This window comes from Leptinotarsa decemlineata, unplaced genomic scaffold, assembly GCF_025532065.1.
Source record: "Leptinotarsa decemlineata unplaced genomic scaffold, Ldec_3_MD MMD2_tig00002659, whole genome shotgun sequence".
NCBI lineage: Eukaryota > Metazoa > Arthropoda > Insecta > Coleoptera > Chrysomelidae > Leptinotarsa > Leptinotarsa decemlineata.
The window spans coordinates 60,040-75,245 of NW_027412577.1; the positions used below are offsets into that span (position 1 = coordinate 60,040).

The 15,206-nt window shown below is 33.5% G+C and overlaps 1 protein-coding gene across 1 annotated transcript; it reads right to left on the reverse strand.

The window, feature by feature from the left end:
* Positions 1–2,497: 2,497 nt before the first annotated feature.
* On the reverse strand, positions 2,498–9,878 carry LOC111508576 (lipase lipl-4-like). Its single transcript, XM_023164124.2, has 3 exons — positions 9,693–9,878; positions 3,163–3,390; positions 2,498–3,037 (listed from the first exon to the last, which is right to left on the reverse strand). The coding sequence occupies exons 1-3, from the start codon at positions 9,873–9,875 to the stop codon at positions 2,861–2,863; spliced, it is 588 nt and encodes a 195-aa protein (XP_023019892.2). The 5' UTR covers positions 9,876–9,878; the 3' UTR covers positions 2,498–2,860.
* Between the last annotated feature and the right edge of the window lie 5,328 nt (positions 9,879–15,206).

Sequence of the window (15,206 nt, forward strand, 5' to 3'; positions counted from 1 at the left end):
TAATATGTATGTATATTCGAACAGTGTTTTTTCAATAAGTGTACTCTCTAACAAATGTTCTTGTCAAAATTAATTTCTCGTTATTAAAGTAATAATATTTCGGAAATAATATTCAGCAATGCTACTCGGCCTAAAAACGTTTTCAGATAAATGTCAAATATTTCAAATTATTTCATTTTTGAGCAATACTAACCAACGCAACCAGCTATTGATAAAATCACTCCTCCTACAGACTCGTGATTTCATCATGCTGGTGCTCTCTTGGTACTGCTGAAAACAAAGTTTTCGTTGAAAAATAAAATTGTATCTATAAAATTTTGAGGTTTTGGTTAGGGACGTGATAATTATAGGTTAGGTTAGGTCAAAAGTGAGTGGGTCTGTTCGATCCTCCACTGCGACCCCCAACGGTTTATTGTGGCTCACACCTATTCAAACTCGACCAAATTAACCCAGCTTCTTAACAAAGCCAATTAGTTCATATGGTGAGTGGTCTTTCAGGTCAGATGGTAACAGTGTGGCTCTGCCAAACTCTTTGGGCGTGATTCGTTTCGCAGCACGGCCGGCACAAAGTATATGATCTGCTGTTCCAAACTCTGTGATAACAAATATTTGGTTCCAAGCTTCAAAGAGGAATGAACGCCTTGTATTGATCCAATCCTGGAAGATTTTGCCAGAAGTCCTAAAATATTCTTGTCATCCAGATATTTAATGTTTGTTATGAAAAACGTGAAGTGATGCCAATGACAGGTTCTGGTCCGATGAAGCTGCTTGTAGCACTTTCGTTTGCAAGGGAGTCAGCAGTTTCATTGCCTTCAATCCAGTGTGGCCAAGAATCCAGATAAGAGACAATTTTTTTAGTTTTCCTTTTGAGGAGATTCAGTTTTGACAATTTGCTACCAATTTAGACGTTGCTTGGTAGGAGCCAACAACTTTATTGACTTGTTTATGAGGTTGGATTATACTACTCTCTTCGCACACAATTCAATAGCATAGTTTTCCGCTTGAAATACAGTTGCATAGGTCCTTAGGCAGGTTGATATCTTTGTCCTGGGTCTGCAACTGAAAACTCCTGCACCAGAGCCTGAAGGTGTTTTTGATCCATCTGTGAAGCAATAATTATCTGCTATTAATATTTTTTTTTCCGGAGAATATATTCCTCTCTACTCGGGAAAAAAACTATATAAGGCAATGCGTAGTCGACAGTTGGGGGCATAATGTCAGAGGTTATTCCCAGAATACTGTGACTTCCAGTATCAACCAACAGTCTAGTGTACTCTGCATTACATTGATTTGTGCAATTGGCGATATGCACCAATCTATATGGAGTCCATGTAGCCTCTCTCTCCAGAAAAATATGGGGTGAAGGTAGATCTGGAATGATCTTCATGGCCGCGGACGGCGGTGTGGTAATGATGGCACCACAGATAGCCAGACAAGTATGTCTCTGTAAGTCAGTGAGCTTCGCGTGGGTCGTTTTCTGTAAAGCTTTTGACCACTAGGCAACTGCCCCGTGGGTGATTATTGGTCTGACGGTCATCACATATATCTTTGGGACCTCAACCCCAAATTTTATCACAAATCTTTCGACATGCCCATAGTGACATTTTGGATTTGTCTAAAACTGTTTCCAAGTGAGTGTGAGCGTTCAAGGTAAGTTTTTCCGTTTCAAATGGAATGACCTTACCAATTAGGAAAAGTGGCGTTGAATTGTCCAATTTTCTCTTTCTAGTGAAGGGGATTATCACATTTTTGCTGGGGTTGAAAGTAGAATTCGGCTGGATGAAAACGTCGGTCTAGTTTTGGAGATACACGATGGTTGAAGTGAAAAGAGTAGTTTTTGCATTGGTGTTTTATGAGAACATTAAGTGTATAATAATATCATCGTTTGGCACCAATAGATAATTTTGTCACTTGAATAATTGATGAAAACAATACCATATCAAAGGGTGAGTAAGTAGAATGAAATTTAATTCATCAGTTCATGAAAATCAGTCTATTTTTACTCTGATATGAAAATTGAATATGTAGCATAGATCACACGGATCACCCTATTCGCGATTGAAATTTGTGGCATTCTATTTTCTAATACAGTATTGGTCAAAATTATGGTTGTCTTTCCATTGATAATACGATTGGGAAATTAAACACGCATTATCTATTCTGTTATGCAGAATACGAAATATGGTATGAAGATAACGGTTCAAATTTCATTGAACTTTCCTAAATTTGGAATATACGTCGAATGATGTTAAATTTTCATTAATATATGAGGGTTTGAATGTTTGTGTTTCGAAAATGATTATATCAATGGTTGTTTCTTGATAAATATTTTTCAAAATACTGCTATCCTTATTATTTACAAGTCCAATGAATATCTATCACATAAATTCTACCTATTACCTAATATAAAGTGTTGAAATTGGGAAATAGATGGAAGGATAAGGAAGGAAGAAGACCTACCATACAGGCCTTTTTGAACCTATCAAAATACCCCGCCGACGAAATTAATTATTTTATTCAATAATTAACCTATCAGTTAACTAATTCAGTGATTCAATAATTTTTCTTAAAAAGGTTGGTTGGGTAACAAGATCCATTTTTTTCCTAAAAAAATATTTTTTTTCTTGCCGCCGTTTCCAATTTAAATAAATTCTTCTTCAGGGCTCTGTAAAAATGAATTTCCATAAACACACCTTCCAAAACACTTATACAATTATTATCGTTTCAATTTCTCAGGAAATAATGAGTTCTCAATTAAATTACTCGACGATAAGTGATTCTGTTACCCTACCAATCTTTTTTCAGAATAAACCCAAAGAAAATCTATATTTTCATAATAACTATAATAACTTGTAACAAATCAAGTTAAACATTTTCCAGCCATCAATGTTTGAATTGTTTCCAGGAGTGGTGTGTACAATAATGGAATTATATTTTTTCCCTCTAGAAAATTGTTGTAGTTCCATTTATTGTCTTTTACCTTGATTTTACCACAACGAACATTCTCACTCAATTCACTGTAAAGCCGGTCAACATTCTGAAAAAAGATTTTGTATACTGTGAAATGTTTAAAAATTATCTGACGTCAAGATTATTAACTAACTTTCTCTTTTTATTAGGGTGACCACACTGTTGATAAATTCAATTGATAGTCTTTCTTACCGGTTTCGTTGCAACCCAATCATTTTCTCCCCAGAACAAGACAACAGGGACCTGGATATTGGACAACTTAAATATCGGTGGAGTGGATTCTCCGTATTTTTTCAAATTCTCGTCTCTACCATAATCATTCGCCATGAATTTATCATATTTCTGGATATCTGCTAGATTATTTGCCAACTCAACGGCAAAAGTGTCATGATTGACCCCACCAACAAAGGGTAGATACGTCTGAAAACAAAAATAGGTTTCATTTTATTGAATTCACATTCGATATCGGTCAAGGAGTTGAATTCAATGGTACATTGGAATCATATTTTTGGAATCAAAAATATTTGAATGTTATGTGTTAGGCTTCGACTTCGATAATTCGACGGTTTCAAATATGCTCTCAGCACAAAATATAGATTTTCAAAATATGCAGGTAGACAGTTAGGTCTAAGTCCTTCCACTGAAACCGTTGGGCTTCATTATGGCTAAGAGATAGACCAAATATATCTGGCTTTTTGACGAAGCTGGTTATATATTTCACAAAATATCAAATCATGAGAGCCTGGATGGGTATGAATTTCCTATAATTTACAAAGGTTGACAGACCACGGTATATTTTCCTCAACCTGAAGGGGCCCTGATGGGCTATCATAATGAAACTTCTTTCGTTATACCACACGAAAGTGTGGCAAATGATCTTCTGTCATGAATTTCAAGATGATTATAATTATAATAGTTCATTAGTTCTTCTGATTATGTCTAGCATAATATAGGACAAGTCAGTATAGTACAGTATCAGATATTGAAAAAAAAAGATTTACAAGATAAAGTAATATAAAATAGTTTCACAAATTGTGATTGGAATACTTAATATAGTTATTGCATGTAAAAGGACTCAATATAATACTAATGATGGTTGATTATTTGTTATTGGTCTTTATGACTTTTTCTTACATGTCAGGACAGTTTGTCCACGCGAATTTCGATAATATAAATGAGAGACTCGAGCAATAAAAAGCAAAGTGGTTTGATGAAATATAAAATATGCATGCTTACATGAAATATAAAATCAGTTAAGATCTGTGTCTCCTAGGTACTCACTTATAGAGTAGTACGCTTTTTTACACGTTTTATATTAGCTTCATCTCGTGTCTGCGCGGGCAGTTATTTGAATTATAGAGTCACAAAAATCAGTTTTTCGCAATTATCTTGGTTTCTGTAGCTCCAATAAAATTGTAGAACCATAAAATCTGCGACATTATTTTGGCATTTTTCCATACGCCCGATCGTTTTTCGCATATACTCTGTAATGCCACGTCAACAATGATGAAAAAGTAACTTTATTTTATGAGCGTGCCTCTTATTTGAATCAAAAATGAAATAGATCGATTCACTGTTCTAATTTGACTGGGTGACTCAAATAAACTAGATTTGTATATTCGTCTAAATATTTCAAAAGACTAACTGACCAGTTAAACTTGGTACTGCTTTATAATTAATACTTAATACAAATGTTAAATTATAAGCTAGGTTATACAAATTTTTTAATGTTTTTGTGAAGAAGAAAGTCGGACCCTACTAACACTCTCAGTGTTGCCAGATCATTTTCATGCTAAGCATGATACAGTAGATTGATACAAATTAAAGTAGAGAAAGTGACTCACATAATACATATTATTTAATAACGAAGTAGATGTTACTCTTCACTATTTTCACTCATTCTGTTGTCATTATAAAAGGATCGGATTGACTGGAAATATTCCACTGTCTATGTGTATTACGGCTACTTTGTGAAAGATTCGATAGATAATTTCGCACACGGCATTGTAAATGATATTGTGATAGATATTGCTGCAATAGTTTTGTTCATACAATCACAAATGTGTTCACATCTTGACAATTGTCATAACCTAAAAACCGAATGTTGACATTTTTAATTTTTTTTTATTCTTCTTTTTTATTCAAATATTTTATCAGTTATTGGATCTAGAGTTATGAGTGGTGCAACTAATACGATTTATACGTATTAGATTATTTGAAAAATCAACTTTCACACACATTTTGGCATCCAGACACCAATTTCAATTCCACATAGACTAAAACACGACACTTTCGCTTCCAGAGACAATGGTGTGATGAATTCCCATGACTTGTAGGATATGGTGTTTTGTAAAATATGCAGATAATTTTATGAAAATTTTCAGAAAATTTAAACTTGATAGATCCAGTCAAATACGGCAAATAGCTAGCAAGTAGAGTGAACTAGTGCCAAATATCTGGGAAGACCTATGATCCAGGGTCGATGAGAGTGAATGACCCTGAGTCAGTGATAACCGATGACGTCATGGTTTCATTGAGAATGAGATGTGGAGGTGAAAACTTGTTGAAACATTCTGAAACTTCGCGAAAGAAAGCTACCTAATATTATTTATATTTGTTTTCGTTATGTGATGGAATTGACCGATACTTGATGAAAATCCATAACTATCTCAAGTAATACTTCATTGTGATATATTCACTGAACAGTTTACAGACAGAATCAATCATGTGAAGAAGAAATGAATTTCAATAAATTGAGAGGAATATCCCATCTGAATTACTATGTAGATTTCATCATTTGGAATGTGAAACTCTGGACCGAAAACGTTCGAGAAACAGTTGACAGTTCCATTTATAGATTACAAATAATTCAAAATTACGTTTTTCTCATGGAATACGGAAATCTGATCATACCAGTATAAAATTTAAGGAAACAAATCAGATAACCTTCGAAAACTCCATTTAACGTTTCAATTTCTGGCAAACCAACGTATCTCCTTAATAAACTTATCATGTTTGAAAACCTCAGTATGGAAAACACCAGAAAATATAAAATGCTAGTTATTCCCAAACACTTAAGTACACTGTAACGATATTCTTTTTCATATTGAGTACCCACATTTTATAACACTCTTCCCAAAGAGTTTTGAAACTTCTCTTTAGCTAATATCAAAAAAAAAATGAAAATCTCACTTCAGTCACTGTAGATTCGCTTTCAAGACGGTGCTGTATATGATAATTATTTACGGTATGGTTACAAATAAGGTGAAAAATATCTTTGAGAAATGTAGGCACCAATCTATTTTGATTTTCAAACTTTTATACTTTATAATTATTACAATAGTATAAATTGTTCTAAAATGAGTAGATTGAATATTTTCGAATATTTTTGATTCTATATACGCTTATTTCCAAATATCACTTGCATAGTTTTCTCTGATTTATTAATTTTTTCTGCAAGGTTGGGTTAAAAAGCAGCCTAGGCAGATACTTCACCTATTGAACACTTGAATATTTTCCTGGAATTTTGTATTTTATTTTTATTATGCTGATGAATGAAGACGATTTATATTATCATTAATATATAGTTATTCATGAAAACTTTTGAGGCAGGAAAATGATTCATAATGATTAATTCAATTCATACGTTCCAATATATGAAAATAGACCCAAAGTTTGGAAATTTATTCTAATCATCATAACTTTTTCGACACTGAGTTCACACAAGATGTAACTCGATTAATGAAAAGATACCTAAATGATAAACAAAATAATAATTCTTCGAACATGGAATGTTCAGGTTCCGAGCTGGCTCTGAGTGAAATTTAAAATTCAAACGTCCATGTCGTAAAAAATTAAAAACTTACTAGAAATCAGACAAAAGTTATTTTCTTCATATTATATTCAAAAGGAAATTCCAAACTCATACTAACTATTTGTATGTCTCAAAACTATTTTCAATTGTTAGTAATCACACGTTAAAAGGTAAGACCTCGTTAGTCCTTAGCTCGCACAAGTTTCTCAATTTCTGAGAGTTGTCGTTCGTATGGAGGCGACAGCTGATTAACGGAAAAACAGATTTCAAACAGATTTTTAAAGAGATTCAATATGCAACGAAGGACTTATAATGGGAAACCCGTTGAGTCCTTTTTAAGCTATTTTTATGGACAACCGTGAAAATTAAATTCATGATAATCAGTTGAATAACAGTGTCTTATGCTGGTAAGGACATGTGTATGATATCTCAGTTTGTTTTATTTGTGAAGTTAGTCAATTGGGCAAATTTATCGAATTTGTTGATTTCAGGCACCCATCAAATGAATTGCAATTTTCCACAAATCATCTCATACCGACGGTCATTGTCATACATAATTTTTTTACACATCTCTATCAACATAAAATAGCAGCTTTGAATAATGTGATTCACAGTTTATAGAATACTTCACTGCCAGGAAGTGATTTTCAAATAGAACTGAATTCCATTAAACAAATTGCTGTTGACAACGGTTACAAGGTAAATATCCCATTCTTCACAAAAAATGCAAAAACAAGCCATTTATGCTTGATCTATCCCACTTTAGACTCTGTCATATCTTTGACAATAATATCGCTCAATTTCTGAAAGAGACGTATTAGGACGTGGCTTACCGGAAAAATAATAAATAAAAATAATTTATTGATACCAGTGAATACAAAACTTCAGTGTCAGATAGATCAGGACCATATTAGTTGACTTGTGGTTCTCGCCAAAAACTTTATTACGGACAACGGGGAAGAACTTTTTCCAATGAATGAAACGTGGAGACCAATTCACATTTGCAAACCATCTTTCGACAGAGGAGCACGAGTTCAATAACGACTATGAATTATTACATTTGGAAGAGGCAGGGTCAAAACTCAAATATTCGGAGTGTTTATAAATCAATAGATTTGAGGGTTCTGGTAATTTATTGAATCTGTTGAATGTGAAAATTGGTGATTAGTTCTTTTCGATGTTAGAAATTTCAGAAATTGGTTCTTGCCTAAACTCAGGTATAGGTATCATTTATTACATAGGTAGAAGGTCACAAGAAATACATTTTTATTTTATAAAACACGAATAAGGCAGAATGCAGTCTCTCTCTCTCTGTCTCTCTCTCTCCAGATTTTCTTGGCTTTTGCTTCCGTACGGCGCATTTAGCCAGAAGAATGCAGTCAGTATGCAAATGATTGAGGAGGTTATTGTAAAGCAAAAAACGCTTTGTGTTTTGTAGTGAAAATCTAACAATAATGTGTTACTTGAATTTGTTTCCGTTGACAACATGGCGACAAGTGATTCCTCAGATATTTCATCATTTACATCGTTTTTGTTGATTTCCGGGTTTTGCAGTTATCTTTTTTAGTTACAATCTCCAAACTTTCCAACTGCAGTTACGGCAGTCTTCTTCAGTAGCGCGGTCGAAGTATTCTTTTTGACATATCAACTGGAAGTTGATACGTCATTTCAAAGTTGTGCTCAAAGTTATTTTGAAGTGGTTGACAATGTTCATTGGTGGATTTTACCAGTTCGGACTTCCTTTGTCTGATATGATTCGAAATCCATGAAAGAACAAATAAAATTAGAAGAATTTGAGGTCTGGAAGAAGCTAACTTGGTTAATCAAGATATAAACCAAATATTTTTTTTTTCTGATTGATTCGACCGTTACTTGATGAAGATCCATAGTAATTTCATAAACTACACCTCACGATTTGTTAGCGAAACATGTGATATACTTTTCAAATAAAGTTTTTGGAGATCAAATCGTGAGGTGTAGTTTATGAAAAAATAAACCTAATAGAAAACTCTCTAATAAAAATCTTCCTTTTCTCACTCGCAAGGCATCAACACTCCTCTTGACGCCCATTTCAACAAATCGGCGTCATCATGAGCCAGATTATACTGTGATGTGTTTGTGGTATATTTCAATTCATCCCGATGAGTTCACTTGAACATCAACAAACTTTTCTTCAAGTGAAGCATTCTGTATTTTTATTTTCCCATTTAGGAATCACACGTTAAAAGGTAAGACCTCGTTAATCCTTAGCTCGCACAAGTTTCGACTTCTGAGGGTTGTCGTTCGTAGGGGTGCGACAGCTGGTTAACGGAAAAACAGATTTTAAAACAGATTTTAAAACAGATGAAGGTGAAAAGAGCACGGAAAATTTGGGAAATGAATCAATATTCAACTTTCGAAATTCATCAGGCAGATCAGTGTCTTGTAAAAAAATATTCAATGAGAGAGTTGCACTGAGTGATAAATACTACATATATACCTTCACCCAATATATTTCAAATATAAAATATGATTGAATATAGCGAAGGCTATATCCGTCAATTTTGAATATATATGAAATTGAATCAGAAATTGGTGTTTGGTATTTTCAAAAAAAACATTTTTCGACACTTCAACTAACTTTTTTGAAATCAGGAATGAAATGAAATTCGTAATATTCAGTAACATATTCATCTGAAATCTCTCTTCAGTAACTCAGTAAAACAATTGATTGATTGCAAATGAACTGAATCTCTTGAAGTATGTAGAGAAGAATCATAACTTCTTGAAGATCATAACGTTACAATATCATTTCGGTGATTTCAAGTGGTACTGATGAATATTTTTGAACAGCCTTTGATTCATAAAATAATACAAAATCAACGAATTTTATACAGAATGGAATTGTTGCACATTCATTTCCACTTACCGGATCCAGCTGTGGATAATTATCTCCAAAGAAGGGGACTTTTGTAGTTTCACATAAAATCATCAGGAAGGAATTTCCAGTACAAAAAGCCCTCAGTAGTTTTAAGTCTGGAAAAAGTCCACCATGACCAAATTGATATACCAGTGGCTGAAAATAATTGAGTCCACGAGTGAAAAAAATCATAAACAAACGTCTTACAACCAAATGATTCCAAACCAACAATCCGTTGAAATGAATCATTTGATGATTTTAAAAATTTCATAACAGTATTTCATCATGGAAAAAACAAAAAATAGGGGTTAGCTTTTCTGGTGAACGACCTACTTACAACCTAGTGCTAAATGTGGATTTACTCTCCATATCCACAGAAAGTGAGTGATCTTGAATTCCAAAGAACCGAACTGATTGAAAATGATACATAATGATTGTGTTCCCCGTGAATACATCAATGAAAATTGAATCGCTATGATATAGTCGAGGTTGAACAACGATTAATGATATCCAAAGTTCATTTTGGTACTGGTTTCTTGGAAGAGTAGCGACAACCAACGCTAATAGTTGGCACTGAAAGCTCGAATAGACTAACTTTCGAAAAGGTCCTTTGTTGTAGTCCACGTTTAACTTGTTCAAGTTTTCCAGCAGAGTGTAATAGTTTGAATCCCAACAAAAAAGCACTCTCAAATGAACAAGAGGAAAGCAAGAATTATTGTAGATAGCTTGAGATTCAGTGTTTGGATAGGTTCATTCAATAATATAATAGCCTTTTCTCATTGGAACTCCAACGTTAGGGATCCTGATGGTGTCAAATGATTTATGTAAAACGGAAATTGTTTTTTTTTTCTTATGACTTCACTCTAAGAAACATTCTCCTATTCAGCAATATTGAATAAAAACACTTTTTGTAACAATTGTCGTGAAAAATTGATATTTCTGATCGAATGATACAAGAATGCTTAAAGTTCAGTTCATGAATATTGAATTTGAATATCTTGCTTTCAGAAAAAGGAATAATTCCATTATAACATAGGAATTATGGATGATTTCGTGTGGACCTTGAAAATGATATGTCTTCTCATGAAACTGCTCCGAGATGTTGCACCCATGCAGAAAATATGTTGATAGCAATTGAATCTGAAAACAATAATATATCACCGTATGGTGGAAGGTATTGAAATAGAAATGAATACTCGTTTCAATCAATAGCTAGTTATTCAATAAGTTTCTCTCATAAAACAGTTGCTACGTAGTTTCGAAACATTTCCGTTTTCTCAGTTTCAGTTGATGACTCGTATGGTCGAGTATATGAGTATAAGTTGCTCACTTGGACTTCACATCGCAATTTGAAAGATGAGGTTGATGTTGTTATTGTTTCAGTTGAATCAGATGTTATGGTTTTGGCCCTTATCGTTTGTTTGGGAGCCAGTTGAGTGGTAAGTTTCTCTCGAGAGGCCACAGCTATTTTGGATTTTCAGAACAGAAGGTTTTCACTGTTTTTGAGTCTGGTATGTACTAGAAGTCGAACTAGATAGGTAAAACCCTGTTGGTGGTTCAGTTTCATCATGGACGTTGGTCCATATAAATCACCTCTTCAGGGATGATTATGCTTCAAAATTGTATTTTGACGTTCCAAAATCAGTTTTTGCAACGTCAAACTACACTGCAGCTCCACAGTTATGAATACAAAATGTTTAATTGGATAGTGACCCAGCCCCAGGTCTGAATATTTATATTTCAAACCGTCGATAGGAACACTTCATTACTCAAATATATTCTACATATTCATTCTGGTTGTTGAAGATCAAATCTGTATTTGATGTTTTTTTTGGAGTTTCCACCTTCTACTATCTGAAAAACGAATAGATCTTGATCAATAGAGAAACTACTCGAGCGCAATGAAGGTTTCTCGTGACTTATTTGTCGTATTCTTGAATTTTGCTGAAAAGTGAATATTATTGAATGGATAAATGAAATGTACTCATTGATCCTTCTTTATAATTATTGATGTTTCGATAAGTAGCCTCATTTATGAAATCCTCGATGAAGAACGATGGAAAATATGTAGTTTTCTGAAGTGTGTCACATTTCAATTGAAATCGTTTTTGAAATTGATCATAAATTTTGAATAGGAAAAGAGAATATTTCGTTTGTTCCTTCAATAAATCATTTTATTCATAGGCAAACTTCATCAATTTGACGAATTTTCAACTTAAAATTTTCATATTATGCAAAAACTTTTCGAAATAAACTTGGACAAACTCCACAGTACTAAAAAAAATATTTGGCCTTCTACTTCTCCCTTCTACTCCTCAAACTGAGTTTGAGGAGTGCCTAGAAGATGACAGTACTACCAACTGTCGAAAGCGCTCGCAGATAATTAATAGAAGATATAAAGCTTCAAATCCTTTTTGTAGAATTTATATATATATATATATATATATATATATATATATATATATATATATATATATATATATATATATATATATATAAATATGAAAGTTATTGAGTGTCTTGATATAGAAACAGAAGTTAATATCGGACATTGCACTCATGAAAGTGGCAAACCATAGACACGTGTTTCGGGCTTTTGGCCTATCATCAGTATGGTGCAGCCAAGTGTAAGGATGGGCAACACTTGGTTACCAAAAGAAAGAAATACAAATGCACGGAGCCACCAACAGGAGCTAACCGCACATTTGTGGTTTCAGTTGATAGATCTCGTGTTCACAAGAAAACTATCAACTGAACACGAGATCTATCAACTGAAACCACAAATGTGCGGTTGGCTCCTGTTGGTGGCTCCGTGCATTTGTATTTCTTTCTTTTGGTAACCAAGTGTTGCCCATCCTTACACTTGGCTGCACCATACTGATGATGGGCCAAAAGCCCGAAACACGTGCCTATGGTTTGCCACTTTCATGAGTGCTATGTCCGATATTAACTTCTGTTTCTATATCAAGACACTCAATAACTTTCATATTTGTATAATTTCCTGGACCCGGATGTCATGCAGGTAGCTATAGCTGCCTCCGTGGTGATTTTGATAGTTTTCTTGTGAACACGAGATCTATCAACTGAAACCACAAATGTGCGGTTGGCCCCTGTTGGTGGCTCCGTGCATTTGTATTTCTTTCTTTTGGTAACCAAGTGTTGCCCATCCTTACACTTGGCTGCACCATACTGATGATGGGCCAAAAGCCCGAAACACGTGTCTATGGTTTGCCAGTTTCATGAGTGCTATGTCCGATATTAACTTCTGTTTCTATATATATATATATATATATATATATATATATATATATATATATATTATATATATTATATATATATATATAGAAACAAAGTATATATATATATAATATATATATATATATATATATATATATATATACTTTGAGGAGGAGTTTGAGGAGTGCCAGAAGATGACAGTACTACCAACTGTCGAAAGCGCTCGCATATAAATAATAGAAGATATAAAGCTTCAAATTCTTTTTGTAGAATTCAATATTGAAATACTCAAAATGAAGGAAAATTGGTTGCATCAAACAAAAATTATATATATATATATATATATATTATATATATTATATATATATATATATATATATATAATATATATATATATACAGCTGACTCACGGTCGATGGTGGGTTAGACGTTTCTGGAAAACGCAAAGCATGATTTTTCTGAAAACTTCATCTCTCACATTTCCTTACCCGTCCTATCGATCTAAAATATTTTCAGCATTGCGGCGTTGCCACTTCCATCAAAAAGTCCTAGTAACTTTATTTTTTTCAATGGAACATCCCGTATATTGATACATTTTTGGAATCGCTCTTGTACTGTAATACTTTTTTGTCAATAATGTCCTATACCTACCTATTCCTATCTGTTTTCGAGATAAAGAATAAATTGTGCTAAGTATGGTCCAAAACATAGCCTTAATTGAAATTAAGTACATCAGTACTCTCAATTCATGAAAAGTTGATATGTTGATGATAGTTTGGACAAACTCGAAATATTCAAATAACATCAAAAAATCGACTCCATATCATACAGGGCGTGCTAAAATCACTAATATTTCCATTGTGCATAAAAGTGGTCAAAAGTTCATTTTTTTCAATTGAAACCCCCTTTATATTACTCGATAAATTGAAAGATGATGAAAAATGCTTCAAGATGATATATCATGTCCCTATACCTGAATCGTCAAGTTTTCTCAATAAAGTCGCTTCTTCTAGAAACATTATTTTTTTTTAGAATTTGGATTTAGGTAGCAGTGGAATTATCAAGCTTATAGCAGTTCGGTTACTTTTATAAGTAATTTACAAAGAGTTATCGGCAGTGTTTCGAATCATCTTCCAAAATGAATGCAAATATCGATTAATCAAACGAAGTTTTTTTTAAATTATTTATTATACACATGAACAAAGTGATCCAATCATTGTCAGAACGTGTAAAAAAATTCAACCAAATGTATCTTGAATTGACACCAATGAATGAGAGGAAGTTTGTAAGGTTACAAAATAATTTCCTTAACTATGGCTCAAAGTTTCCAGGGAACAACTGTACGTAAAATCAGTCATTTCTAGGTAAAAAGTAAGATTTTGTGGGCTAAAACATGTGAAAGTACAGACAATAACAGAATGGGATGACTCAAAATAACAAAATTGTAAACAACATATCACATTTTCATAATGAATGCTGAAAATGTTGTCCATTACATTTTAAATACTTTAAAATGTTTTTTATACGCGACTTGTGGTTGCTTTTTCAATTTCCTGGAGATCCAGATCTTCAATACTCCGCACTATTCGCCGTCGCAATTCTTCTTTGGTAGGCACTGGAGTACTGTATACCCTCTCTTTTAAACACACTTCATAAAAAAGTCAAGTGGCGTGAGATCGGGCGATCTCGGTGGCCAATCCCACGGCCCTAAACGCCTAAACCAACAATCGTCGAAGAATTCGTCAAGTTTCCTGGAAACATCCTGGGTGGAATGAGCTGGCGCTTCGTTCAGTTGAAACCACGAATTCCCATATTCCTCTAAAGGCAAATTTTCAGGAAATCGGTTACAGTCGTCCTCAATATTTGGAGATATCTCTCTGCATTCAGTGTGTCTTCATGAATAAAAAAACTAATTTTATTGTTCTCCAGAATACAGAAAACATTCAGGTCAAATTTTTCTTGAAAATCCATTTCTTTTGTAACATGAGGATTATGATCAGCCCAAAAATACCATCCCTCGTAACTTTTGATTCGTTGCTCCAAATTATTTTTGACAAAAATTCCCGATTTTCCTGTGTATGAATCAAAAGGGATTCACAAAAATGCATTCTACGTTCGAAGTCTTCTGCTTTTAGAGCTTGAACTTTGGTAAATTTATACGGATGCATTCCGTGATTTTTCAAAATTCGTTGTACTGAAGCATGTGATACACCTAAATCTTTTTCTGCACTGCGAATAGAAGCTTCTGGATATGCATAAAAATATGCCAAAACGTTAACAGTATTG

What these genes read in the sequence shown, in the direction of transcription:
- LOC111508576 (XM_023164124.2), bottom strand. Translation starts at nt 9,875, where the DNA reads ATGATTTTTTTCACTCGTGGACTCAATTATTTTCAGCCACTGGTATAT. An exon ending in ATTATCCACAGCTGGATCCG is followed by an intron (nt 3,391 to 9,692) that starts GTAAGTGGAAAT and finishes TTTTGTTTTCAG; the next exon opens with ACGTATCTACCCTTTGTTGG. An exon ending in ATTGGGTTGCAACGAAACCG is followed by an intron (nt 3,038 to 3,162) that starts GTAAGAAAGACT and finishes ATCTTTTTTCAG; the next exon opens with AATGTTGACCGGCTTTACAG.